Below are 26829 nucleotides of genomic sequence, written 5' to 3'. Positions count from 1 at the left end.
CAGTAACATGAGCAGGAAATAAATATTTGGTGTTGTCAGCTACTAAGATATTGAGGTTGTCACGCAGCATAATCTAGTGAAAGCCAATTAATATGAAGCCCAAACTCTAAAAGCTTCCAGAGGGGAAGAAAGAAATCTGGTAACTTACAAACGGTCCAAGTCAGAAAGTGTCAGACTTAAGACCAGCAAGGTAATGGAGCCCTGTCTTCACAGGTGTGAGAGGAAATTATTCTGACTCTAGAATCTATAATTGATAAAACTATAAAGATGTACTCATATATGCAAGCACTTAAATCTTACCATCCATGCACTCCTTTGAAGCAAAACAAACCATATAATTATATATATATATGTGTGTATATATATATATAGTATAAAATATAATGGAATAAATAAATATACACATCTATATTATATTTTATCCTATCAAAGTAAAAAGAAATAGAACCTTTTTCTTGTTAGTGAGGGTGTAGCGAAATAAAATATGTAAGTTCATTCCTTTCTGGAGAGTTTAGCAAAACATATCCAAAAGCCTAAAACTGTTCCCACCTTTGGATTCAGCAAGTTCACTTACAGTAATTTATTTGAAGGAAATTAGAACATAGGCAAAGATTTAGCTACTAAGGTGTGTGGCATGAAGCGTTATATATAATAGTGATAACTGGAAATAACCTAATGTATGTACTAGGCAGGCACTAACTATAATGTTGTAATTTAAAAAAAATTAGTCCTTTAAATAATTCATGAGTGTCTTACAAAATTTTTTAAGAAGATATAAAAGGCTATACAGTAAAAAAAAATAAACCTTTTTCCACCCATGTCTTCTAGCCACTGAGTTTCCTTCTTGAAGGCAACTGATAGCAGTTTCCCTTTCAATCCTTCCAGAGACAGTCTTCCATATATATATTACATATAATAATATATATGCATATACATTTTTTCTTTTATGGTAGCTTACTATACACACTGCTCTGCCCTTGGCTTCTTTTTTTTTTTTCGGTATGCGGGCCTCTCACTGCTGTGGCCTCTCCCTTTGCAGAGCACAGGCTCCGGAGGCACAGGCTCAGCGGCCATGGCTCACGGGCCCAGCAGCTCCGCGGCATGTGGGATCTTCCCGGACCAGGGCACGAACCCGTGTCCTCCACATCGGCAGGCGGACTCTCAACCACTGCTCCACCAGGGAAGCCCTGCCATTGGCTTTTTATACTTAATTCTTCAATATGAAGAATTTGATTGTTCAATATTAGCACATGGAGAACTACCTCATTCTTTCAAATACACAGAGTATTCCTTTGATGTGCACCTCTTAATTTATTTAGTCATTTTGAGAAGATCACATTTGTGGAAGATTTGTAGAAGAACATTTAATAACATGAATAGATGTTCATGATTTATTAAGGGGAAAAAATAAGGCAGCAGTTTACAAAGTGGTTGAGAGCTGTAGTAATCTACAAGTCTACAAACGAACAGTCTCTTCCGAAAGCTCAGGACACATACACATATTCACATGAAAGCTTGGCATTTGCCATTACAAATTCCTGGAATAACACAACCATTGTGCCCTTTGTCCTAGTGAGTTGGCCTTTGTAACCAGGGAAACAGCCCTGGTTCATGATCTAAAGAAATATTGGAGAGATAGTCCAGCTAAAGATAACAAACAGAGTTATATTGTCCTCTGGGTACTTAGTGATCTCTCTCTCTCTTTTTTCCCAGTTTTATGATTTTGACAATCAGCAATTGGTTCTTATCCACGTTGTCTGTAGGTTTTTGAAAGTGGTGACAGGTACACAGGTAACCACCGTATAGAGCTTGTTTGGTGAATCTTCATCCTCGCTACATTTTCTGGACAACCGAACACAGACACCGTATGGAACATTTCTTATTCCTTTGGTCCAGACAGCTTTGCTGAGCCTGGTGTCAATGTGCACACTGGGATTTCCCACCTCTTTCAAGGCAATTTCCTAATCTCTTGGAGTGCCTGGGGGCACTCTTCTTGAAGCCCGCCCCATGATGTACGTGTGAACATTGATGGTGTATTCTCTGGTCACCACCTTGTTGATGGCAGAACAACCCTTCTTATCCTCTCCACCCTTCTTTGTGGGAGCAATTTTGCTGAGGCCAGGTTGGAACTGCTTGATAATCTTAACACAGTTTTCTTTTCCATGCTCATTTGTGATGTCAGCCAGCACTGAAGTAGGAGCACCCAATCCCTGCTGCTTGAAGTCAACACAGGAGTGGACCTCACCACCACCCCCTTTGCTCACTAATAATTGAGTTAGAAATGTATCAGAGAAATGAACTAATCAATAAGAGTAACCAGAGGCCTTTCAGTTCTGCAGAAACAAAAAAAACAACCCTAGGACTTCCCTGGTTGTCCAGTGGCTAAGACTCCGAGCTCCCAATGCAGGGGGCCCAGGTTTGATCCCTGGTCAAGGAACTAGATCCCGCATGCTGCAACTAAGAGTTCACATGATGCAACTAAAGATCCCACATGTCACAACTAAAAGATCCCGCTTGTGGCAATGAAGATCCCGCATGCCGCAACTAAGACCCAGAACAGCCAAATAAATAAATAAATTCTTAAATATTAAAAAAACCACAACCCTAACAGGAAAACTAGTTGTGTCCCTGGGATCAAGCCCTAGAGATCAGCCTGCCGTGCCTCATCTGAGTTTTTCCTTTTGGCCACACTCTGGCTGGACACTGGATCCTTAATTGGGAAGCAAGAACAGAAAAAGAGGAGACTGCGACTTCTGTGGAGGTCCGGTGGTTAAGACTCCATGCTTCCACTGCAGGGGGCATGGGTTTGATCCCTGGTAGGGAACTAAGATCCCACATGCTGCATGGTGCAGCCAAAGTAGTAATAATAATAAGGTGTGAAAAGTGGAAGAAGAAGGACCCTTCTCTTCACAGCAGATCAGGGGGTCCATGTAATCACCATGATGACTGATCCCTGGAGATGTTAACATGGATCACATGGGTAGGTGGGCTCTGCCAGGTCCCTCTACTCTGAAGTCACTATATGTTCCCTTTTCGTGCTCTATTCTTTGGAACAGAGTCACTAAGTGCAACCCACACTCAAGGGGAGGGGAACTGAGCTCTATCTCTTGGAGGGAACAGTATCTACGTATATTATCTGGAATTCGTCTGTACTGAAGATTCCTCCCTCCCTCCCTATTTGTTTTTTTGTTCATCCACTCATTTATACACAAGCATCTTTTAAATTCAAAATAATAAATACTCTTATTTCAGTAAAAGGGTTAGGTCAGTACTTATGCTTTTAGCAAAGTTGGCCATCCCCCATGACAGGGAATATGAAACCTTCTAGGGGTTCCTAATGGACATAAGAACAAGGAATCTTTAAAAAAACTAAAAGATAGTTTAATCTCAGCTCTGCCACATATTAACTATATAACCTAAGGCAAGTTTCTTAATCCCCCTACTCAGCTTTCCTTTTTAAAATATAGACATATTGGGCTTCCCTGGTGGCGCAGTGGTTGAGAGTCTGCCTGCCGATGCAGGCGACGCGGGTTCGTGCCCCGGTGCGGGAGGATCCCACATGCCACGGAGCGGCTGGTCCCGTGAGCCATGGCCGCTGAGCCTGCGCGTCCGGAGCCTGTGCTCCGCAAGGGGAGAGGCCACAGCAGTGAGAGGGCCGCGTATCACAAAAAAAAAAAAAAAAAAAAGAAGAAGTAAATATGTACATATGAATATGTGCATATACACACATATATATAGACAGAGGAAGAATCAGTGGTTGATGATATCCTTATGATTTTTATTTTCTTTGCTTATTTGTACATTCTAAGTTTTCTGTAAAAAAACATTTATCATTTTCCCACTAAGAGAAAAAATAATAAAAGTCAGTTTCCAGATTACTAACACCTGGCAGTGCTGAAGGTGTGGAAAATGACCACCTTTTCTTTCCACTGTTGGGAGGAAAACTTGCTAAATCTTTTCTGAAGAATGTCTTGGCAATAAGTATCAGAAGCATTAAAATTTTGCAGACCACCTGACTCAGCAATTCCATTTCTAGCTATTTATCCAGGTGAAAATACTGTATAGTATATATGCACAAAGAGCTATTCATACAAATGCTCACTACATCAATTATAAAAGCAAAAATGGTAATAACTGAATCCTATGTATAAATTATGGTCCTGTGTAGCCAAAAGAACATTTTGTAGAAGAGTGTTTAGTGAAATTTTTTAAACGTTCACACTACATTTAAGTGACAAAGGGACAAAGGTCAGTTACAAAAATTATGGCCAGCGTAATTTTATCTTTGTAAAATATACACACACACACAAAGTTGTTTGGGGGGGGGGTGGATGAATTGGGAGATTGGGATTGACATATATACACTACTTAATGTGTAGAACAGATAGCTGGTGGGAAGCGGCTGTGTAGTACTCAGCTCGGTGCTCTGTGGTGACCTAGATGGGGGGAATGGGGGGTGTAAGGGAGGTCCAAGAGGGAGGGGATATATGTATACATAGAGCTGATTCACTTTGTTGTATAGCATAAACTAACACAACATTGTAAAGTAATTATACACCAATTTAAAAAAATGTATCTAAAAGACAACAATTATTATCTCAGGGTAGTTGGATTGTGAGTGACTTCTTATTTTCTTATTTGGGTTTATCTGCATTTTCCAGATTGCCTACAAGAAACCAAAATTATTTTTGGAAACAGAAAAAGCCAGTGCTATTTTTTAACATGCTCATCATAGATAATTTGGAAAATACAAAATATTAGATAGAAGAAAATAAAGTTGCTAACAATTCTACCACTTAGAATTAACCATAATTAACAATTTGTTGTATTTCTTTCAGTCTTTATATGAATTTGTGTATAATCTTTGCTACTCCCCCTCCTACCCAATTTAGGATCATACCATACTTAATGTTTTCTAGTCTGCTTTTTTTTTCGCTTAACATTATATCGTGAACATCTCCCTGAGTCTTGAATAGTTTTTAACAATGTTAAAACAAAACCAAAACCAAAAACAAGCTAGTGAGGGAGATGTGCAGAAAGTGATGTGCAAAGATTCATTATGAAGTGAACAAAGCAAGTTGTAAAGCAGTATTATAGGATGGTCATATAAAATATTCACCAAGCACTTAATTTTGTTTATGTCTTAAGAGAAGGAGTTGTGTGGAAATGTTTGGCAGTTTAAATTTTTAAAATAATATGTATATTGTTATTATCTCTGTAATCAGAAAAGTAATATAGATTTTAAAATAAATTAAAACCCCATTTTAAAGGACTGTACAATATTCCACTATACCCTAAAATTCTCCTGTTGTTGGACATTTAGATTTGTTTTAGCTTTTTTGTTACTATAAATAATGATAATGCTAGGATGAATATCGTTGTTTTCAAGTCTTTCTCTGAGCTCGTTATATTCTATGATAAATTTGAAGAAGGGCAGGGAGACGCAAGAGGGAGAAGATATGGGAATATATGTATACGTATAGCTGATTCACTTTGTTATACAGCAGAAAGTAACACACCATGGTAAAGCAATTATACTCCAATAAAGATGTTAAAAAATATTCAAAAAAAATTTGAAGGAGGATTCCTAGATCAATTTGTGTGTACTAATATTAAAAGATTTTGTTTAAAATGTATGCTTGTATACAAATGTATGCCTGTATAATAAGAGCAACAGATTTAACTTTCTATTTCTTAATAGAAATCAATAAGACCCCTTCGTTTACGGCTTTTAATTTACTCAGAGATTTCTCATGGGAAAAATGAATTCTCTTTGGAAATATATTCCAGAATCTTGTTCAAAAACAATTTCTCAACCCCAGTAGAAACTTTGAAACCTGGCCTAATACTCCACAATTGAGAATTAGTGGCAATAGATCAGTGTTCTTGATTCATTAAGCTAATATGACTTGGGCCAATTCACTGGTGATATTCTAATACGGAATAGAGAAGAGAGACTGTAAATAATAAAAATAAATAAAAATTTAAAAGTCACCAATCCTTCGTTTTATCCTCTAACCTATTAAAAGAAATAAAGTCTTGCTCTTTTGAAAAATGTAAGTTTTACTGATATATGATTCATATACCATAAAATTTATTCTTTAGGTACACAATTCAGTGTCATTCAGTATTTTCATAGCCTGTGCAACCATCACCACTTTCTAATTTTAGAACATTTCATCATTCTTGCTTTAGGAAATTATTCTCTCATTTTATTTTATAATTATGATATATAGAAACTGCCTCAAATCCATTATCAAATAAGGCAATGAAGAGACACAAGTAGTTAAATAAAACAAATACAGTTTTGACCACCTATTTAATCTATGTTTGACATTTCTGTGGGTCCTTTACCTTTTTCAAGGTTCTGGCTTCCTTATCTGTAAAAATCAGAAGACTGGTGTAATCTCACAAAGGACTCTGTTTTAAATTATACCTTTTTTTTTTTTTTTTTTTTTTTGTGGTACGCGGGCCTCTCACTATTGTGGCCTCTCCCGTTGTGGAGCACAGGCTCCGGACGCGCAGGCTCAGCGGCCATGGCTCACGGGCCCAGCCGCTCCGCGGCACGTGGGATCTTCCCGGACCGGGGCACGAACCCGTGTCCCCTGCATCGGCAGGCGGACTCTCAACCACTGCGCCATCAGGGAAGCCCTAAATTATAACTTTTTATGTAGTGTTTAGACTGCTCACATTTCATGATAATTTCAGTACCATCACTTTGGTTAGAGCTAGACCCTGCATATACAGAAGAAGAATATGCAGATACCTTCGTTTACAAATGTGATGAGATCTACTGGCAAAGAGAACAAACACCCTGTTATAGTTTGGGACTAGTTATTTAGGTAAGGACACAGTGTTTTTACATAATTATTTTATTTTTTATTTATTTTAAAAAATTTATTTATTTATTTATTTTTGGCTGTGGTGGGTCTTTGTTTCTGTGCGAGGGCTTTCTCCAGTTGTGGCAAGCGGGGCCACTCTTCATCGCGGTGCACGGGCCTCTCACTATCGCGGCCTCTCTCATTGCGGAGCACAGGCTCCAGAGGCGCAGGCTCAGTAGTTGTGGCTCAAGGGCCTAGTTGCTCCGCGGCATGTGGGATCTTACCAGACCAGGGCTCGAACCCGCGTCCCCTGCATTGGCAGGCGGATTCTCAACCACTGCGCCACCAGGGAAGCCCTACATAGTTATTTTAGTTAAGGTTGGCCTTGGGGAAATTACAACTATCAGGATATAAGAATTCAGCAAAAAACTGAAAATGCCCCCAAACAAGGGTTAGGGTTAGGGTTAGAGTTAGGGTTAGGGCTACAGTTAGGGTTAGCTTCAGACCTTTAAATGCTTACCACCTTTAAATGCAAAAATAAGTGAAAAGTTTGGTGGAAGTTTTCAGATCGCTACCTTCTGGCTCTGCTACTTTCTGGCTATGTCTTTGAACCTGAGACTTCTTATTTTTCTTGTTTTTTTTTGCAGTACATGGGCCTTTGCGGTACACTGTTGTGGCCTCTCCCGTTGCGGAGCACAGGCTCTGGAAGCGCAGGCTCAGCAGCCATGGCTCACGGGCCCAGCCGCTCCGCAGCATGTGGAATTTTCCCAGACCGGGACACAAAACTGTGTCCCCTGCATCGGCAGGCGGACTCTCAACCACTGCGCCACCAGGGAAGCCCTGAACCTGAGATTTCTTACTTGTAAAATATGGCTAACAATACCTACTTCCTACGGTGTTTGGTAGAGTATATTAGGGAGTGTTTATATTGATATAAAGCATCCAGTACGATGCCTGACATCTGATAAGAGCTGACTGTAATTTAATTCCCTTGGACCAGTTAATCTATCAAGAACATAAAAGCCAACAGATAAGAAGAAGTTACAATACACATGTGTAAATGCATAAATTGGTGAAATTAAGGATGAATCGAAAAAGCCATAAATTGTCCCCATAATTCATCAGTGATTTGTATATCAACATATGATTGCTGCATTATATTCTGAATATTGATTTTAAATATTTCTTTCCTTTATACTACATAAGGCTTGAGATTTCTATCATTATTTAATGCTTTTCTCTAGCTTTGATCCTGTCAAGTTTCCTAAAATATTCAACTGCATTGGTTATTACCACTCCCTTATGGGTTTAAAAGTTCTGAAAAAATAAAAAACCAACAAAAAACACGTTGTAAATTTGTGCAAGATAAGGTAATGTGGTTAGCAAGTTGAGGTAAAATAAAAGTACTGTAAATAATGTTCTGGGATTTTATATACTGAGAGTGCCGGAAAATCTCCTGGCAATGTTGCTAGATGGAGTCTTCTTGGGATCCTGGCCAAGAATTTACTTTAGTCCTTAGGAATTGTGCAATTTGAACATTGAAGTTTCAATTTCACTTGTGGTTAATAGCTATTCTCTCAGCCATGTGTAGTCTCCTTTGTCGATGTTATTGATCAAAGGGCATGTTGTGCACTTATGGGCAAGAATGGTATTCTTCCAGTTCAGAGTGCCGTCCAGCTCATCTATTTATGGTGTGCCATCATCTGTGACAACAAGGAGTTTAAAGTGCTTTCCAAGGCGAAACAAAACAAAACAACAGCAGCAACAAAACAAAACCCAAGCTCAGTGCTGAATAACATAAACCATCTAATACCTCATATATCTTTGGTTTGCTTACAAAATGAAGGCCGGGCTCTTGCAAAGCAAGTGCACCCCCCAGGACTTTGCATTTGCCAATAAGGAGCTAGCTCTCTGCAGCAGACAGAAGGGAGAAAGGAGACCCCGGAGTAGATCAGGAAAAGTGGAAGGACACAGGATGAGGTCCTTCTTTGGGAAGCAGATAGAGTGTGATTCTTAGCTAGGCCATTACTCTGTCCACAGACCTGAGAAAAGGAGAGTGGAAGAGGACACAGGAAAAAGACAAGAGATAGATGACAGCGTTTTGTCCATGTCACTTCACAAAATATCTTAGCCAGAGGGATCCTTAAAGACACTGAGCTTGAATACTCCTTATTACAGCCAGAGAGAGAAGGGAAGACTTCAAAACAATGTAGTTAGTCGCAGATCTGGCTCTAGAACCCAAGGTATGTCCACCTCCCCATGCTGCTTTGATGCATGTGCTTTGTAAGAAATGATGGACAGAGACGGCACTGATAAAGTTTCAAAGTGGACATGGTTTGTTGGAGGCATATTTCCACCTCCATTTCTCACCCCTTGTGTTGCCCTTCACTCCCAATCCCTAAAGAAAGACCCCTTGCCCTCATGTTGCCTTCCAGCCACCCAACAGTCCCACCTACCTTAGCCCACTCCTCTATTTTCTCAACATTCTGATGACAAACAGCTCTTGGGAAAGGTATTCCTTTAAGCAAATTCACACAAAAATTCTAACTGGTACTTTATCTCTCTAATAGCTTCTCAGTGGGGTTATTTTGGAACCCAGATGCATTTCTAAATGTTAACTATTTAAGGCAGAATGAGGAAGGGATTTTTATCTCTTCTAGGCCAGTCAGCCTGTAAGGTGGAATTAGTCACGGTTTTGCCCTATTTCAAGTCATAAAGAGCTCGAGATGCAGGGAAAGGCAAGCTGGTGAGTAGCAGGGCAAAGGGGAAGAGGTCCTTTGCCCTAGATTAGAGGTACTGTGAGCTGTCCAGGTATTAACCCAGCAAAGCTCTCTGGAGTTTGGGGCAATAATAGCCCTCGGTTACACTTGCAATCTGGATTTGGGAACGGAGGAGGGGACTTCCAATGGATCCCTTGAAGCCAACTCATGGCTAAAAACCCATGAGTTAAAGGGAACATCGATGGAGTCAATTTTGGTGAGGGTTCTTTTTTTTTTCCCCCTAAAGGGGATTGCATTGAAGAAATAACAGAGTGTAGGACATCCAATGAGATGTCAATCTTTAAAACAAATATATCTTATAGATCTATTTGAATTCAATCTAAGATTACTTCCAAATTTAGTTTATATAAAATAGTGCTGGTGTTTTACAGGGGGTTCTTTAATATTAGAGAAAATTAAATTCAGGATGTTTTTCTCTGACCTGAAAATTACAGGTACTGGTAGTAGGAGATTAGCAAATCCAGGAGGAAGTTAATTGGATAATGGAGCCTGTCTTTGCCAGAGTAGAGTGGAGTGATGGGTATTTGGTAAAGGAAGAAACTGAAGACGTAGGATAGGGATTCAAATCCAAGAAAAGTAGCTGTGTGGCTAGAGAGGAGGAGAATTAGGAAAGAGGAAGGGAGGAACGGTGGAAAGGAGATCTTCAGATGGGGACTGCTGATGGACCAGTGACAAATACTGATTCTTCCCCTGCCTGGTGCCTCTGACAATTCTCCATCCTGTCCTTTTTCCTCTCAGTGCAAGTATTTCTCAAAGATTAGGCCTGACTTTCCTTCTCATTCACGGCACTTCCTCATTGCATCAGGAATAAAAATTGTTTATACAACTTCAATTGCCAGAATACAGAGATTAAATTAAGACTCGCCTCTCTAGCCTGGATCTCTTGCTTTTTCTCTAGTTGAGTTTCCTATAACTAATCATCCTGGGCTGTTTAACAAAACACAATATTAAATTTGTTTTGTGTATTCCCATACCTAAAATGCTTTTTCTTCAAAATTTAGTTGTACCTCCCCAGCCAACTCTCCTATCTCTGATGATTCCAACACTTTAGGAAATCTCTTGGAGTCGTGGTCAGATTATTTCATGATGCTGGTGTTGGTGTCTTTAGGTTTTCTGGTGAGATTTTAATTTGTGCCTTTCTGGTTAAATCCCATTAAGCTGATTCTTCTTGGTGGCTACATATTCCACTGAGGGCCTTACTTCTGTTTCTTCCTAGTACTTGGTAGTGTTTGCTAGGCAATAAGCAGACATTTTAAATAGTGCCAATAAACTAAATTGTATACAAAGAAAAACTTGACATTTTTGTTTGCTGGAAGGTAAGATCCTTTCATGTTGGAAATGCAAGAGCCACCAAATGGAAGACAGGAGCCATTGAGTAGGATGAGTTCTCATACTTCTTTGGGAGGGAACATGGCAACTACTGTATTTTAAAAAACTCTATAGATTTATTTCAAGGGATCACATATTAACTGTAGAAGTAAATGTATTCAAAAGTTCTAGAAGGTATTAAAAATAATAAGCGGTATTTACATAGCTCTTTATGTTACAAAGTATATTAACATAATGTTTCAGTTAATACTTTTAACAACTTCAGGTGTTCAAATTCTCATTTTAGAGTTGAAGACCCTGATTATCAAAGGTCATGACCTATAAGTGGCAAAGCCAAAGTCACCTCTGGTTGGATGCCTTTGCAGTTGAAAGAGAAAAAGGGGAAATGTGGAAAGACAATGGCACCAGCTATCTTGAATAGTCAAAAGTGCTAAAGATCTTTGGTTATGAGGAGAAGCTCTTTCAGTGTGACTGGTCTTTCCCCTAAGAGCCAGAAGATGATGCAGGTGATGTCTAGTGAGTGGGAAGCGGAGCGAAGTGCACTGCTTCAAAAACACCCATCAGGACCCAAACTGACTGAGTGGTTATTTTTGGGGGTGTGTGTGGCAAAAGGTAGAAAATGAGTATTCTGGCGTCCATCCAGTCAGCTAACATGGATGCGAATACTTTTCATGCAAAAAGAAGGAAATTTCCTCTTAAATCACTGTGAAGAAATCAAGCAGATTTCTAGCAAGAACTTCGTAGACTACAATGTCTGGACCATTTCTTCATTATGGTGCTTTAGATTTCCCACATGGGGTGGTTTTACATGCTTTATGAGAAGATGATTTCCCCCTTGGAAGTATAGCAGCCTTGACTAAGATAAATGAGATTCAAAGGTAGAGGCCAGTGGGTAACAGGGAGGAATGGTTTTCAGAGTCCCTAGAGTATGTACTGAATTCTAGGTTAAATAACATCAGACCCCAAAACTATAATTTGAAAAGATACATGCACCCCTATGTTCATGGCATCACTATTTACAGCACTATTTACTATTTTCAATGGAAACAACCTAAATGTCCATTGACAGACGAATGGATAAAGAAGATGTGGTATATATATATACCACATATATATAACCACGTATATATAACCACTGGTGGTCCAGTGGTTAAGAATCCGCCTTCCAATGCAGGGGACGCAGGTTTGATCCCTTCTTGGGAAACTAAGATTCCACTTGCTGTGGGGTAACTAAGCCTGTGTGCTCTGGAGCCCACGCCACAACTAGGGAGAAGCCTGCGCGCCACAATGAAAGATCCCGCACGCTGCAATGAAAGATCCCGTGCGCCGCAATGCAAGATCCCACAAGCTGCAATGAAGATCCCGTGTGCCACAACTAAGACCCGATGCAGCCAAATAATAAAATAAAATTAAAAAAAGAAAAAGAATATATATAAGTGAATCACTTTGCTGTACAACAGAAATTAACACAACATTGTAAATCAAATATACTTCATTAAAATTAAAAAAAAAAATAACATCAGACCTTATGCCTTACTTTAAGTTTGCATAAAATTTGAGAGTATGTTTCTCCACTGCAATGGTATACGATTTAAAAACATACTCTTTCAGTTATCTATTGCTGCATAACAAATCCAACCTGCAAAGTAGTGGTTTAAAACCCCTGACTTATTATTTTTAATAGTTGCGTAGGTTGACTGGGCTCAGCTGGGCAGTTATCCTGTTCTACCTGATGCTGGCTAGGGACACTCATTTGGTGACATTCAGCTGGTGGCTACACTAGAGTTGGAAGGTCCGGGAAGGCTTTACTCACATGATTGCCCCCTTGGTGCCCCTCCAGCAGCCTCTTCTTCTCCACGTGGTATCTTATTACTTAGTAGTATCTAGCCCAAACTTTTTTACAGCATGGATGCTGGCTTCCCCAGAGAGAGAAGGCAGAAGCTGCCAGGGCTTTCAAGGGCTAGGCCCAGAAATGGCACAGGGCATCTAAGGAAGACACAGGTCACAAGATGAGGAGAGGGAGGGAGACTTCACCTCTTGATAAGAGGACTGGCAAAGTGTCATGGTAAAACTGACGTGGGTTGAAATTGTTGCAGTTACTGCTGGAAATAACTGACTGCACTCTTTTTACATAAGTGCCGATAAAAATAATGAAAGCAGAAAGGTTAGTTCAAAAGAAAATGAAAGAATTGAAGCATATTTAAATAGTGACCTCATTCATTATTTTACCAATTGTTTGTCTCTCGTTTGATCATTAGTCTAAGTTTGGTCTTGAGCCTTTTTGTCTTTTTAAACCTACAGCAGAAACTGTTGTGATAGCTTGGGCTTGAAGATACAAGAACATTTCATATCTTGTAGTTTAAGTATTGTAAAGGGCCAGAGAAATATCTGAACGGGAAGAAAAAGAATCTTACAGCCTCAAAGTAAAGTTATAAAGATGTTCTCAGAGATAAACATCTAGCCAGTTAGACTGGAAAAGATTTTGCTAGTTTTTCCATTTGTAAAATTTTGCTAGTTTTTCCATTTGTAAAATTCCCAGCCCCAGGCAAAAAAAGAAATAGTCTGCCACATCAGCTGTTCAGAAATTCCAACTGATAAGAAATTAAATAACAAATTCTGGAATTTATATATGAAGACGACAGTTTTTCTCACTTGAATACAAAGTAATAGACAATGGACTAATAGCTGAGTTGAACAGAAATTAGGAGATAGAAATAGTTCTAACTTTTATTAAAATAAGCTAAAGAACATATTCAGGTTAAGTTACATATTCAAACATAAAGTCACCTAAGTATTTAATCCCATCCTTAGGTTTTCCAAGTATCTTAAGAAAAAATTTAAAAATATTATGCATAGGTCTTCCCTGGTGGTGCAGTGGTTGAGAGTCCCGCCTGCTGATGCAGGGGACACGGGTTTGTGCCCCGGTCCGGGAAGATCCCACATGCCGTGGAGCGGCTGGGCCCATGAACCATGGCTGCGGAGCCTGCGCGTCCGGAGCCTGTGCTCCGCAATGAGAGAGGCCACAACAGTGAGAGACCCATGTACCACAAAAAAAAAAAAAAAAAAAAAAATGTATATGTAACATAATACAGCTAAAACTGCTTTGTAGTGAATTGTTTCTAGGAGCATGAATTGCCATTATGCTAATTATCAGTGCTAATTGAAATATAGCTATAATTTCATGTGATTTGAAATGGACTTTTTTTTTTACAAATATGCTCTAAAATCTTAAGTAGACATACAACATCTTCGATATAACAATACTTAGAGATACAGTCAGTGACTAGTGATCACGACAGAAAAGAAGAATTTTAACTTTATAAATAGAAGTCATTTATATTCCTGTTAAATAATATAACCAATTCTTGGCTTGATTATAAGCTTTAAACAATAAGTTAAGTATAAGATTGACTGAGCCTGCGTCCCTGTTGCTGAAATATAAAAAAGATATAATTCAGATCTATTTGTAGAATTCCATTAAGTTATCATTTACTGAAACTACTAAAAGTTTTACTGAAGTTAGAAATGTACGGAATGTTCTTTGCCTTAACGGTTATCTTAAATTAGTATTTCACAGCATGTCATATCCAAGCTAATTAGAGTTAGATTAAAACAGCAGAGTGATTACATATTAGTCTGCATTTTGAAAGCATACCTGTTTGATTTACATTATTAAAATCCAGTGATAATTAGCTTTAAAATCCACTTTCGTTTATAAAATTTAACCTCTGTTAGGTGGTTGTCTGTAAACTGCTATTGACTTGATAGAACTAGCAGGGGGTGTTGTGTGTGTGTTTGTGTGAGTATGAAAGAAAGCAGGCGAGAGAGAAAGAGAGAGAGGGAGAGAGATAGAGAGAGAGAGAGAGAGAGAGAATCTCCTTGCTCCTGGCTAGATCATAAACAGCAAAATTTATCTTGATGTTGTTAAACAATCTCTAGAAAGCCTCTTCTAGTGGGAGATATGTCCAGGACACAAACACCACGTGCTACAGAGAATCATAGAAGTTTAGAGCTGAAGGGGAGCCTAAAAAAATCACCTCGTTTATCCACTCTCTTATTTTACAAATGAGAAAATGGAGGCAAAATAAAGTTACATGTTGTGACAAGGCTACACAGAAAGCTGCAAGCCAGGCCTAGAACCCAGTGGCCTAACTCGCAGACCAAATGATATTTCTATTATTCTCTAAACTACCACTCTTAAAGACTTTCAGTCTTCTCTTAAAACACGAATGAACTTGTTAACGATTCCAGCAGAAAACAAATACACATACATACCTAGAATATTACTTTAACTTGTGAGTGGCATTTTATCTTTGTCTTAACTATGTGCATTAGAAATTGGCATATCTGTGATTTAGTTAATATCTGATACTGACACCTCAATTTTTTCAAGATTTTACTGTTTGTAGAATTTTAGGATCATTTCTCTTCTGGTAGTACGTTTCAATTTAAAAAAAGATTTTTTTTCTTTCGGAGAACTCTGTGCTGTTCAGGTTGTTCCAAGACCAGGACTGGAAATCCTGGTGGTGACAAATGACTAAGAAAGTATCTTTTTGAAAAATTGCAATTCTGTGGCAAGTATGCTAAAGGACCATACAACATCTTCGGAATTGAAAATGTTTTCATCTTATTAAAAATAACATATTAATTTTCTTACATCTTGTATTTTGGGGAACCTCCAAGAGCACTAAAGAACAGTGAGAGAGCTACCTGAGAAGGACAATCTCCCTGATCACATCTTCATTCCCTGCTTGGGAGCTTTGTTGTTACCCTTTACTCAATCATCCCCCTAATCCAAAGCATTCAACAGTTGCCTCTTGAACACCACTTTTTAATGATTCAGTCTAGTTAAAGTAGTCTTCAAAAAGTGACCCCTCAAGGGCTTTGTGATTGCAGCAAGTCAGAACAATCACATTCAGATATCACCGGGACTGAAACAGAGACCAAAGACAGAGTCTGAGCAAATAGGCCTACGGGGCTGACACAAGCTGAATCAAATGTCCTTTCTATGGCGCACTTCCTTCTCCCTCGAAGAAGCAGGAGCACTAAGAAAAAGTAAGGTCTGCACTTTTAATTCTCTGTAAAGTGCTCTGTGAAAGAAAGAAAGAAAGGAAAAAAGAAAGAAAGAAGGGAGGGAGGGAGGGAGGAAAGGAAGGAAGGAGGAAAGAAAGAAAGGAAGGAAAGAAGGAAGGAAGGAAGAGAAAGAAAAGATAGAGAGAAAGAGAGAGAAAGAAAGAAAGAAAGAAAGAAAGAAAGAAAGAAAGAAAGAAAGAAAGAAAGAAAGAAAGAAAGAAAGAAAGAAAGAAAGGCAAGCAAGCAGCTTAGAGATTCCCAGGTACATGTCTGTGGAAAGTCTGAGGAAACCAGGGAGCCAAGAGGTCACACTGAGGTGGAGAAAAGGAGTATTTAGGTGGCATCACTCACCATGACAGTGTAGTATTTGGACAGCACTGGGGAAGAACTCTATAAATAAATTAAAAAGCCTGGAAGCTGGCACGGTGAGACAAGTCCCAGGTAAGCCAGAAACTGTGCAAGACTGTAAAAGGAAACGCATGGTTATAGAATCGCGTGAGCCTCTGCACAGAGCCTGGGGCAAGCCTATTTGCTGAGGATAACTTTTACAAAAGTCATTATTTAATTTGGGTACAAGTGCAACTGTCTTCCCTGTGGCTGAGAAATGCGAGGGAATTTGTGAAGTACGGAGGTGAGAAATACGCACTTCGAAAAGAGTCTCACTTTGAGACATGTGCCCCTGAGTGATACAGGCAGCTGTAGTGCTCTGGGGCCTGGGCCACCCAGGGAGATATAAGTATGCAAATGTCATCAGAAGATTCCTTTTCTTCAAGCTAATATGACTGCATCGGAACATTTTTCTAAGCATTAGATGCTTTCCCCTCTCCTCTCCTCAGTGATACCTAAACGATGGATTTGTCTAAGGAAAAAAATTGAGAGAGAAATGCTAGTTTGAATTGATTCTTAAATGTAAGCAAAAATTAAGGGAAGACAGTCACCCTACCAACCCCTGCCCAAAATTCCCCTGTTGTTTGAAGCACAGTTATAAAATGGATAATGGAGTCTTGTGCTGTCTTCTTAATACCTGCGTATATGTTTGTGTATGTATATATATATATTACTGGGTTGGCCAAAAGTTCCTTCTTTTTTTTTCATAAGATGTTATGGAAAAACCCAAACAAACTTTTGGTCAACCCTATATATATATATATATATATATATATATATATATATATACAGTGTATATGTGTATATACACTTAGGAGAGCTGGAGTAGCACGTGTGGTTTGGTAATAAGAAGGTTTCAATGATAAAAGCACTATGAAAGCTAAAAAGAAATCTTTAATCAATGTTGCCTTTTATTTCTCATTGTCCTTGCACCTTTGGTATCATCTTATTAAAAATGCAAGAAACATACAAATCTGAAGAGGCACATTCTGATAAAAAGATGAAAATAAAGAAGATCCTAGCAGCTTATATTCACACTGAGTACGTTAAATGGCTAAATAAGCCCACTTAAAATATCCTTCCAGTGAGCAAGGAACTATTGTTTAGATGCCATAATTCCTTAATAAAGAGATGCACCCAAGTAACTGAATGAGATTCTCTGGAAGTTTACAGAGCCATATTTATATGTGCAACAGACTTTTAGAGATGAACGTTAAGGTGGAACTGTGTTTTCTTAATAACAATTTATGCTTGGTGCCTTGGTGCCAAATACAAGGATTTTCTCGAATTATGCATATTCGCAAAATCTGACAATGTTCATGTAAGCATGCCAGACCCAGGAGCAGAAAAAGTTTAATGAAATAATCTTAGTATTTATTGATAGAGACATCACTATTTTGTGCCTTTATGCCAGACAGTGATGATAGACAGCCTCATGCTATTATTTTACATGAGTTCCTTGCTAGCAAACTAAAAGTACTTTCAAACAGTCTGTATCATTTTTAGATGTCCAGGATAAAAGGTATCTACTATGATGCTTCAAAATTTATAATTATAAACATACATTTACATATATGTATGTGTGTGTGTGTGTGTGTCAAGTTTACTTGGGAAAATATCCCAAGATAAATTCAGCTCACATATTGAGGTGTTTTGTTTGTCTGTGTCTTTTTTGGATAAGAGACACAAAATGAAGTTAATTGAATGATAATCTTCCTGTTCTCAAAAGTGTTTACAAACTTGACCTTACCATGATGCCGGAGTGTAGGGCTGCACAAGTTTATAGAGGCTATGGATGCAAATGTTTGGAAGAGAGTGTTGACAATGCAGAAAATACACCCAGGAGGACAGGTTTAGGTACTGAGATGATTTAGTCAGGAGGAGAAAAGGATAAGGAACCATGATGCACCAAAGGAGAGCAATAGTCAGCAGTCAATTATCCCAGGGCATGATGTCACAAGGATGGTGATTCCTTGCAGTTCATCCACGACTTTCTGTGTAAATGTATGGCATGTTCTCTAGCTAGCTTTAAAAATAGAATTGTCAATGCCTTATGAGACAGCGAAAGTAGAGTCTGCCCTGGAATTAAGGGATGAACCTAGATGACACTTCAAGGTTCCCTTCCTACACCAATAAAAAAACACAAAATAAAACACCAGCATTACTCAACAGACCTGGTTACAATAAGAGTGAATTAAAATGCAGAAACATAATGCCATTCCTTACACAAACAACAGCTAGGCAAGCTATTTGATACTGCTCTAAGACAGCATGTGGTCAGCTGAAGCAAGATGATAAATGTAAATCTTTTTCATAAATCAAAGTACAAGCTCACAAATTGTCGATACACATTGCTTCAAGAGGGGCTGCTCTGATGAAATTGAAAACGTCTCCTCCATATGTGCAGGTTCAGACTTTGTAACATTTAAAGAAAATGTTCTAAAAGATAAAGTTGGCATGTAAAAAGCATGGGCAGAGGAATCAGTAATGATCAGAGCAAAACAATTCTAGAAAGCATCTTAATTTTCATATGGCTCATTTGCATTTGAAACACTGAGAATCCCTATTCCTCTGGTACAAAAATGTGTACCTATTAAATTACTTTCCACTTGAAAGAACTAAATGTTTGGAAGATGATTGAATTTTAACTGGAGGACTTGTTTTCTTCCATCAGGTGTGGGGGAGATGTGGCTTCCTGGTATGAGAGGCAACAGTTGATTCTAATAGCAGAACACGACAAAAATAGGAAAGTAAATTGAAAATAATTCCTATTCGTACAGTTTGATTTAAAGGTGGCAAAACAAAAAGGATACATGTGGTGCAAAGATGTCAAAAGACATCAATTAAAAAAATTAAACAGGGTTATTACTTTTTCCAAAAATTGTGATTCTCTGATACTTGAAAATTAGTTTCTATGATTTATTCTAAGATTCTCAGAGATGTACTATGATTTATTTCAATAAACTCATTTATGAGTATCTAGTCAGGGTTTAAAAGATAGATGTCCACCAGCTATTAAACAATAATTCTCGAGAGTGAAATGAAGAAAACACTACCATTTACCACTGCAACAAAAAGAATAACATATCTAGGAATAAACCTACCTAAAGAGACAAAAGACCTGTATGCAGAAAATTATAAGACACTGATGAAAGAAATTAAGGATGATACAAATAGATGGAGAGGTATACCATGTTCTTGGATTGGAAGAATCAACATTGTGAAAATGACTCTACTACCCAAAGCAATCTACAGATTCAATGCAATCCCTATCAAACGACCACTGGCATTTTTTACAGAACTAGAACAAAGAATCTCACAATTTGTATGGAAACACAAAAGACCCTGAATAGCCAAAGCAATCTTGAGAATGAAAAATGGAGCTGGACGAATCAGGCTCCCTGACTTCAGACTATACAACAAACCTACAGTAATCAAGACAGTATGGTACTGGCACACAAACAGAAATATAGATCAATGGAACAGGATAGAAAGCCCAGAGATAAACCCACACACATATGGTCACCTTATCTTTGATAAAGGAGGCAAGAATATACAGTGGAGAAAAGACAGCCTCTTCAATAAGTGGTGCTGAGAAAACTGGACAGGTACATGTAAAAGTATGAAATTAGAACACTCCCTAACACCATACACAAAAATAAACTCAAAATGGGTTAAAGACCTACATGTAAGGACAGACACTATCAAACTCTTAGAGGAAAACATAGGCAGAACACTCTATGACATAAATCACAGCAAGATCCTTTTTGACCCATCTCTTAGAGAAATGGAAATAAAAACAAAAATAAACAAATGGGACCTAATGAAACTTAAAAGATTTTGCACAGCAAAGGATACCATAAAAAAGACCAAAAGACAACCCTCAGATTGGGAGAAAATATTTGCAAATGAAGCAACTGACAAAGGATTAATCTCCAAAATTTACAAGCAACTCATGCAGCTCAATAACAAAAAACAAACAACCCAATCCAAAAATGGGCCGAAGACCTAAATAGACATTTCTCCAAAGAAGATATACAGATTGCCAACAAACACATGAAAAAATGCTCAACATCATTAATCATTAGAGAAATGCAAATCAAAACTACAATGAGATATCATCTCACACAGGTCAGAATGGCCGTCATCAAAAAATCTACAAACAATAAATGCTGGAGAGGGTATGGAGAAAAGGGAACACTCTTGCACTGCTGGTGGGAATGTAAATTGATACAGTCACTATGGAGAACAGTAGTGAGGTTCCTTAAAAAACTACAAATAGGGCTTCCCTGGTGGCGTAGTGGTTGAGAATCCGCCTGCTGATGCAGGGGACGTGGGTTCGTGCCCCGGTCTGGGAGGATCCCACTTGCCGCAGAGTGGCTGGGCCCGTGAGCCATGGCCGCTGAGCCTGCGCATCCGGAGCCTGTGCTCCGCAACGGGAGAGGCCACAACAGTGAGAGGTCCGCGTACCGCAAAACAAAAACAAAAACAAAAAAACCCCAAAAAACAAAAAACAAAACTACAAATAGAACTACCATAGGACCCAGCAATCCCACTACTGGGCATATACCCTGAGAAAACCATAATTCAAAAAGAGTCATGTACCAAAATGTTCATTGCAGCTCTATTTACAATAGCCAGGACATGGAAGCAACCTAAGTGTCCATCAACAGATGAATGGATAAAGAAGATGTGGCACATATATACAATGGAATATTACTCAGCCATAAAAAGAAATGAAACTGAGTTATTTGTAGTGAGGTGGATGGACCTGGAGTCTGTCATACAGAGTGAAGTAAGTCAGAAGGAGAAAAACAAATACTGTATGCTAACACATATGTATGGAATCTAAGAAAAAAAAATGTCATGAAGAGACTAGTGGTAGGACAGGAATAAAACACAGACCTACTAGAGCATGGACTTGAGGATATGGGGAGGGGGAAGCGTAAGCTGTGATGAAGTGAGAGAGTAGCATGGACATATATACACTACCAAACGTAGGGTGGATAGCTAGTGGGAAGCAGACACATGGCACAGGGAGATCAGCTAGGTGGTTTGTGACCACCTAGAGGGGTGGGATAGGGAAGGTGGGAGGGAGGGAGTCGCAAGAGGGAAGAGATATGGGAACATATGTATATGTATAACTGATTCACTTTGTTGTAAAGCAGAAACTAACACACCATTGTAAAGCAATTATACTCCAATAAAGATGTTAAAAAAAAACAATAATTCTAAGAGTCTACATTCTACCCATCTCAAATTTTTAACTTTGGATATTAATTTTAGGATATTGGCAGAACAGCAAAGATTTAAAACCTCTTTACTATCAATTTTAAACAATATTTAGTCTTAGGGAAACTGCTGGTTTTATCCACTCAGAGATATAGAAACTAAGATCTAGGTAGAAATTTTAACTTACAAAGTGAAACCACCCTATATGAAAAGATCTTTCTGAATTTTTAGTTTATTTTCTGATATGGTAAAATGTCAAGGAAAGAGGTGTGTGCTCAGAAAGAAAACCAGAACTTGAAAGACATCCCTGTCTTTCTCTTGGCCTTGCTCTCTATGGACTTCACCTGGTAGAGGGAGGCGGCTAGGCATGGTCTCGTGGTGAGGGCTCTGGTGGGGCTAGCACATAGAGATGGACAGGATGCAGATGGCTAAGCACGGAGAACATGACATTGTCTTTGTAAATGACATTCTCTAGGTGCATGCTGCTCTTGGTGTTTCTTTTCCTTCTATTGTCCTGGGTCTTTGGGAAGGCCTTCTGTAAAGTCCCTGATCTGTATCAGCTGGGCCACAAAGTATTAAAGAAAGGGTAGCACAGCTGTGAACTGGAGACTTAAAGGGAGAGCAGTGTCCCCACCCACCTGGAGGTGAGCGTGGTGGAAAGTGGATCTGGGACCAGGATGCAGGATGGAGCAGGGCCGCCATCCACCCTCCCAGGACAAAGCTGGGGAAGGTGGTGAGATGTTTTTGAGGGGACAGTGTTTTTACACAAAATTCACACTGTATTTCAAATTGCTGCCTCAGACTCATTTGAACAAACCCTAATTTTTTGGTTATTTAAGTCAACTGTATTGGGCTTAACTTGCAAACATGTAACTTGAACAGTTAAAGGTAAAATGACCTATGTAATACAAATTTGGATTTTTATTTTGGATAAAGATTTTGGATACACAGACGTCATCTTAACATGTCATCTTATTGATTAGTTTGATCTTTCTCTCCCAACAAACTTCTATTTTAACTATTGAAAGAGACCACTTTTTTTCCTTTATGGTAAAGATGCTAATGAGAAGATAAATGAACAAAAAAGTAGATCAGCGGTGGAGGATTAAGCAAACGCAAAATGTGACAATCGTCAGTTTCTGAAAAATGGAAAATTACCATCCTGGCTTATTAGTAAGCAATGTTCACCTACTTATTTATTTGGATAATATTTATTAAGTACCTTTGATGTAACAGATATTGTTTTAGGTGCTGGGGATACAGGTAAGGGGAAAAAACCCCAACCTCAAAGAAACCTACTTTCATGGAGTTTATGTTGTAACTTCAAAGTTTTGCAAGTAAATGGTAGTTGCCTAATAAGCTACAGAATCAGTGTTTGTCTTTATATTCACTGTATTATTCTACAACATTGGCACATTTTAGGACAGGATTTGGTTCTCAGATATCTGAGTTTCAGCTCTTTGTATCCGTCCAGAACTTGTCCTTGGCTTCCAGGAAAAGCCTAGGAAAGGCAGACTAAGGTGCCTGCCACGAGTGAAAAGACAGAATAGTCAAGTTTCCTTTACTGGGCATCTGGAGGCTACAGAAGGTACCGGGATTCTTCCATAATGCTGGTCAAACTCAGTTCTGCTGTAATCGGGGCTTACTTGTTTGAAACTGTTGTGTTTTGGGTACATGACCTGGCAGCGGGGATATCGAATCAGTGTAAGAAAAGAATTGTGCAATAACTTAAGTGTATTTGGAATAAGATTTTGTGACAATCTGTATATTTTCATAGTTTTATGGTTTTATGACATCAATCACCAATATTTATTAGACAAACAAATACAACTAAACCAGTGCAAAGAGATCTTGGTGCCCGCCTAGTCTCACTTTGAAAGGTAGAGAAGGAAAATAATCATTTTTACAGCACTTTAACTTTTGAATGGAGGTACCTGCTGACATCTTCTGTTTCTTCCTTCATTACATGCTTTTCTTTTAATTTGGTCCTCTTGAAAAGAATCAAAGTAGAGGTTCTCCAGGAGTTGGGCACAGGTTAACCTGTCATCTGGATTCATCCTCAGACACTCCTATGGAATACGGGAAGAGCAAAGAAGATATTAAAAGAGGAGCCTGTTTTGTTACTGTGCCCCAAAAACTCTGAATAATAACTTGGTAGAGAAAATACGAGTTTAGAAAATCTTCAAGTTTGTATAGTATCCAGTACTTGGAACTTGTTAATAACTGGAATTGCTCTTCTTTTGCCCTTTCAGAGTCTTTTGAGGGTAGATTTGATGAACATTCAATGTCTCGAAGGGGGTAAATGTAGGTCAGGTGCGTTTCACCAATGACATTTCTTTATCACTTGTCAAAGCAAATAGTTTATAGGGCTCCACAAAATGTGGTCCCTAGGCCCGCTACATCAGCATCACCTGGGAACTTGCTAGAAATACAAATTCTTTGGTCCAACCCCAGGCCTACTGAATCAAAAGCACTGGGGGTGGGGCCCAGCAATCTGTGTTTAACAAGCCTTCAGGGTGAATCTAATACCTGTTCAAGTTTGAGAAGCCACCTGAGAATGGATTGGGTTTACAAGGCTTGACCTACCCTCCACCAACCCCTCAGGGGTTTTGCTAAATTGCAGGCGGGGTCAGAACAACCTGAGAGCAAGGTTGGAGAATTAGACTTCCAGGACAGGGCCTGCAGAGTGCTGGATTAGGGCAAGTCAGAGCAGTGAGACAGGTAGAAGGCAGGTGAAGTCCAGTGGAGCAGTGGTAAGGGCAGTCTGAGAGCTCAGAGGTGTCAGCCTCCAAGTCTCAGGAGGACTCATACTGAAGGAATCCAGCACCCTGGATAGCACCTAGGTAGTGACCAGCACTAGCACAAAGGCTGGTCTACAAAGTTGACTCTAGGTCATCCAGATGGCTCTACTTTCTAGATCAGAAGAGTTTCAAACTGGGCTGCTTATCATAATCACCTAGGGGGAGGCTTAAAGATACAAATTCCAAGGTCCTATTCATAGAGATTCTGCTTCTGTCAGTCTGAGGTTATTTATTGGAATGTATATTTTTAAAAAGCTCATTCTGATGAGTAGTCATTCTGATCAGTGGTATGGAAGTCATTGCTATAAATATAACTTAATTGGTTGTTAAAGATAGATACTCATACTAGTATCTCCATCCCTATACCACTAAAGGCTTTCAGCGTCCACACTGAATGGAAGAGGCACACTTTCTAGCACGGCCTCAGTTGGTCAAGCATGAATGGCATACTCGTCATAGATGAGTTTCTTCTGCTTTTAATTAGAATTTGTCCTTTGTTTGACTATCTCTTTTGGCCCTGGTACAGGGGCTATATTTGGTGTCTGCATGGTTCTGATTTTGCCTGATCTTCTACAGATTTTTTTAAAAAGCAATTAAAAATTTTAGTTAACCCAGTGTATCCAAAATGTTATCAGTTCAACATGTAATATTTTAAAAACTATTAATGAAATATTTTATATTCTTTTTTAAAGTAATTTTCATAGAAATATAGTTCATCTCAATTCTAATCAGCCATATTTCAAGTGCCTAATATAACATGTAACTAGTGGCTACCATATTGGACAGCACAGTTATTTTTATTTTTTAAATTTTTATTTTATTTATTTATTTATTTTTAACATCTTTATTGGAGTATAATTGCTTTACAATAGTGTGTTAGTTTCTGCTTTATAACAAAGTGAATCAGCTTTACATATACATATATCCCCATATCTCTTCCCTCTACAGCACAATTCATTGTTTTGTTTTGTTTTACAGCACAATTCTTGATCTTCAAACTTAAGGAGTACATTTATCCTCATAAATTTCCATAGTCTTGAATATACTGACTTAACAGTCAAATTTCCTAATGAATGCAGAAGAAGTATGGTCTTCATCACGGCAGACCTTAATTATACTCTTTCATCTTCTACTAATTTTAATGGATATGTTAGAAAGATTACTGTTTAAACCACTGATGTTCCTTTAACTGTAATTATTTTACAGTTCCTTAACTGTTTCAATGACTACATTTTTACCTTGGCATTATTTGCCCTACTGTCCACCCCCCCACCCCAGAGTTACCAGCTTCAATCATTATGACTTGCAGTCAATAATGGTTATAATTTATGCTTAGGTACCTTCATGAAATTCAAAGCCACAGGATGAACATCTGAGAACTTTTCTTCAAGAGTTTCCTAAAAAACAAAGTAAAGCATTTCAATGTTACCTAACAACAACGTAATGGATATTTAAAATATATTAGCATTAAGAATACTTTGGAGAAAGACCCCCTAGTAGGTTAGATTTTGAAGATTTTTAAAAATCATATTTTTACATAATTTTACACTACTGTATAGTGTAATGGGAACAATTGAAGCTATTAACTTCACAGTGTTTTGCAATTAGTGTTTGGTAAATGTTCATGCTAAATGTCCCTTTCTGAAATCCTACAACAGTACCCTAATATCTACTTATAGGGATGCCTGATCTACTTACAGAAATGCTTTGAGCATTAATGAAAATACACTGAGCTGCATAATTAAGAGCACTATGGAAAGCAACAGAATGATGAACACAAAATTCAGAATAGTAAGGGGGGAAGAGAATGGGATTGAGGAAGAGTACATGGGGAGGGGGAAGCTTCCAAGTCAATGGCAATATTCTCCTTCCTTAACTAGGCAGCAGGTACTTGTGAATTTGTTGTATTTTAGTCTTTAAATCAAACATGTTATATAAATAATCTTTTGTAATTCAACCTCTAGACTTGTAATTCAACTTTTAACCTTTTATTATATTTGTTAAAAGCCTTAACAAATATAATAAAAAAGAAATCGAGTACATAAATCAAGGTATTATACGAAATAAATTTAAGATGAACAGGGTGTTTAGAGAAGTTGGGACCACCTGAAGCTGATGGTTCACAGGTGCCATAAATCATGACCTGGCTTTGCAGACTCTCCCCACCTCCAGCACAGCTGGAGCATGGCACATGCTTCCCCTGACCGTCCTTTCATTCTACAGGCAGAATCTAGATCACACAGAGTTTTAAAGATCATAGCCCAATCTTAGGTAACACAGAGAGGAAATCAATGACTACAGAGAGTAAGAGGGTCAAGTAGTCATTGGTAGATTCCCACAAAAAGGCAAAGAGCACAGGAAGAGTGTAGAGGTGATCACTGTGGTTTGCAGTTTTGATTTGGATAC

General features: G+C 38.5%; 1 protein-coding gene and 1 pseudogene across 1 annotated transcript in view; both read right to left on the bottom strand.

Moving 5' to 3' along the window:
* The window catches only part of CDKL4 (cyclin dependent kinase like 4), a 102064-nt gene that overhangs the window by 32692 nt on the left and 42543 nt on the right, over positions 1-26829 (bottom strand). Inside the window, exons 8-9 of the mRNA XM_067006919.1 lie at positions 25764-25820; positions 23557-23691 (exon numbers count right to left, since the gene is read on the bottom strand). Of these exons, the coding sequence (XP_066863020.1) occupies positions 23557-23691; positions 25764-25820 (192 nt within the window). The remainder of the gene's footprint in view (positions 1-23556; positions 23692-25763; positions 25821-26829) is intronic.
* On the bottom strand, positions 1422-22324 carry LOC131765211 (large ribosomal subunit protein eL31-like; annotated as a pseudogene).

Source organism: Kogia breviceps, chromosome 11 (genome assembly GCF_026419965.1).
Source record: "Kogia breviceps isolate mKogBre1 chromosome 11, mKogBre1 haplotype 1, whole genome shotgun sequence".
Classification (NCBI taxonomy): domain Eukaryota; kingdom Metazoa; phylum Chordata; class Mammalia; order Artiodactyla; family Physeteridae; genus Kogia; species Kogia breviceps.
This window is presented reverse-complemented; position numbering and strand designations above follow the sequence as displayed.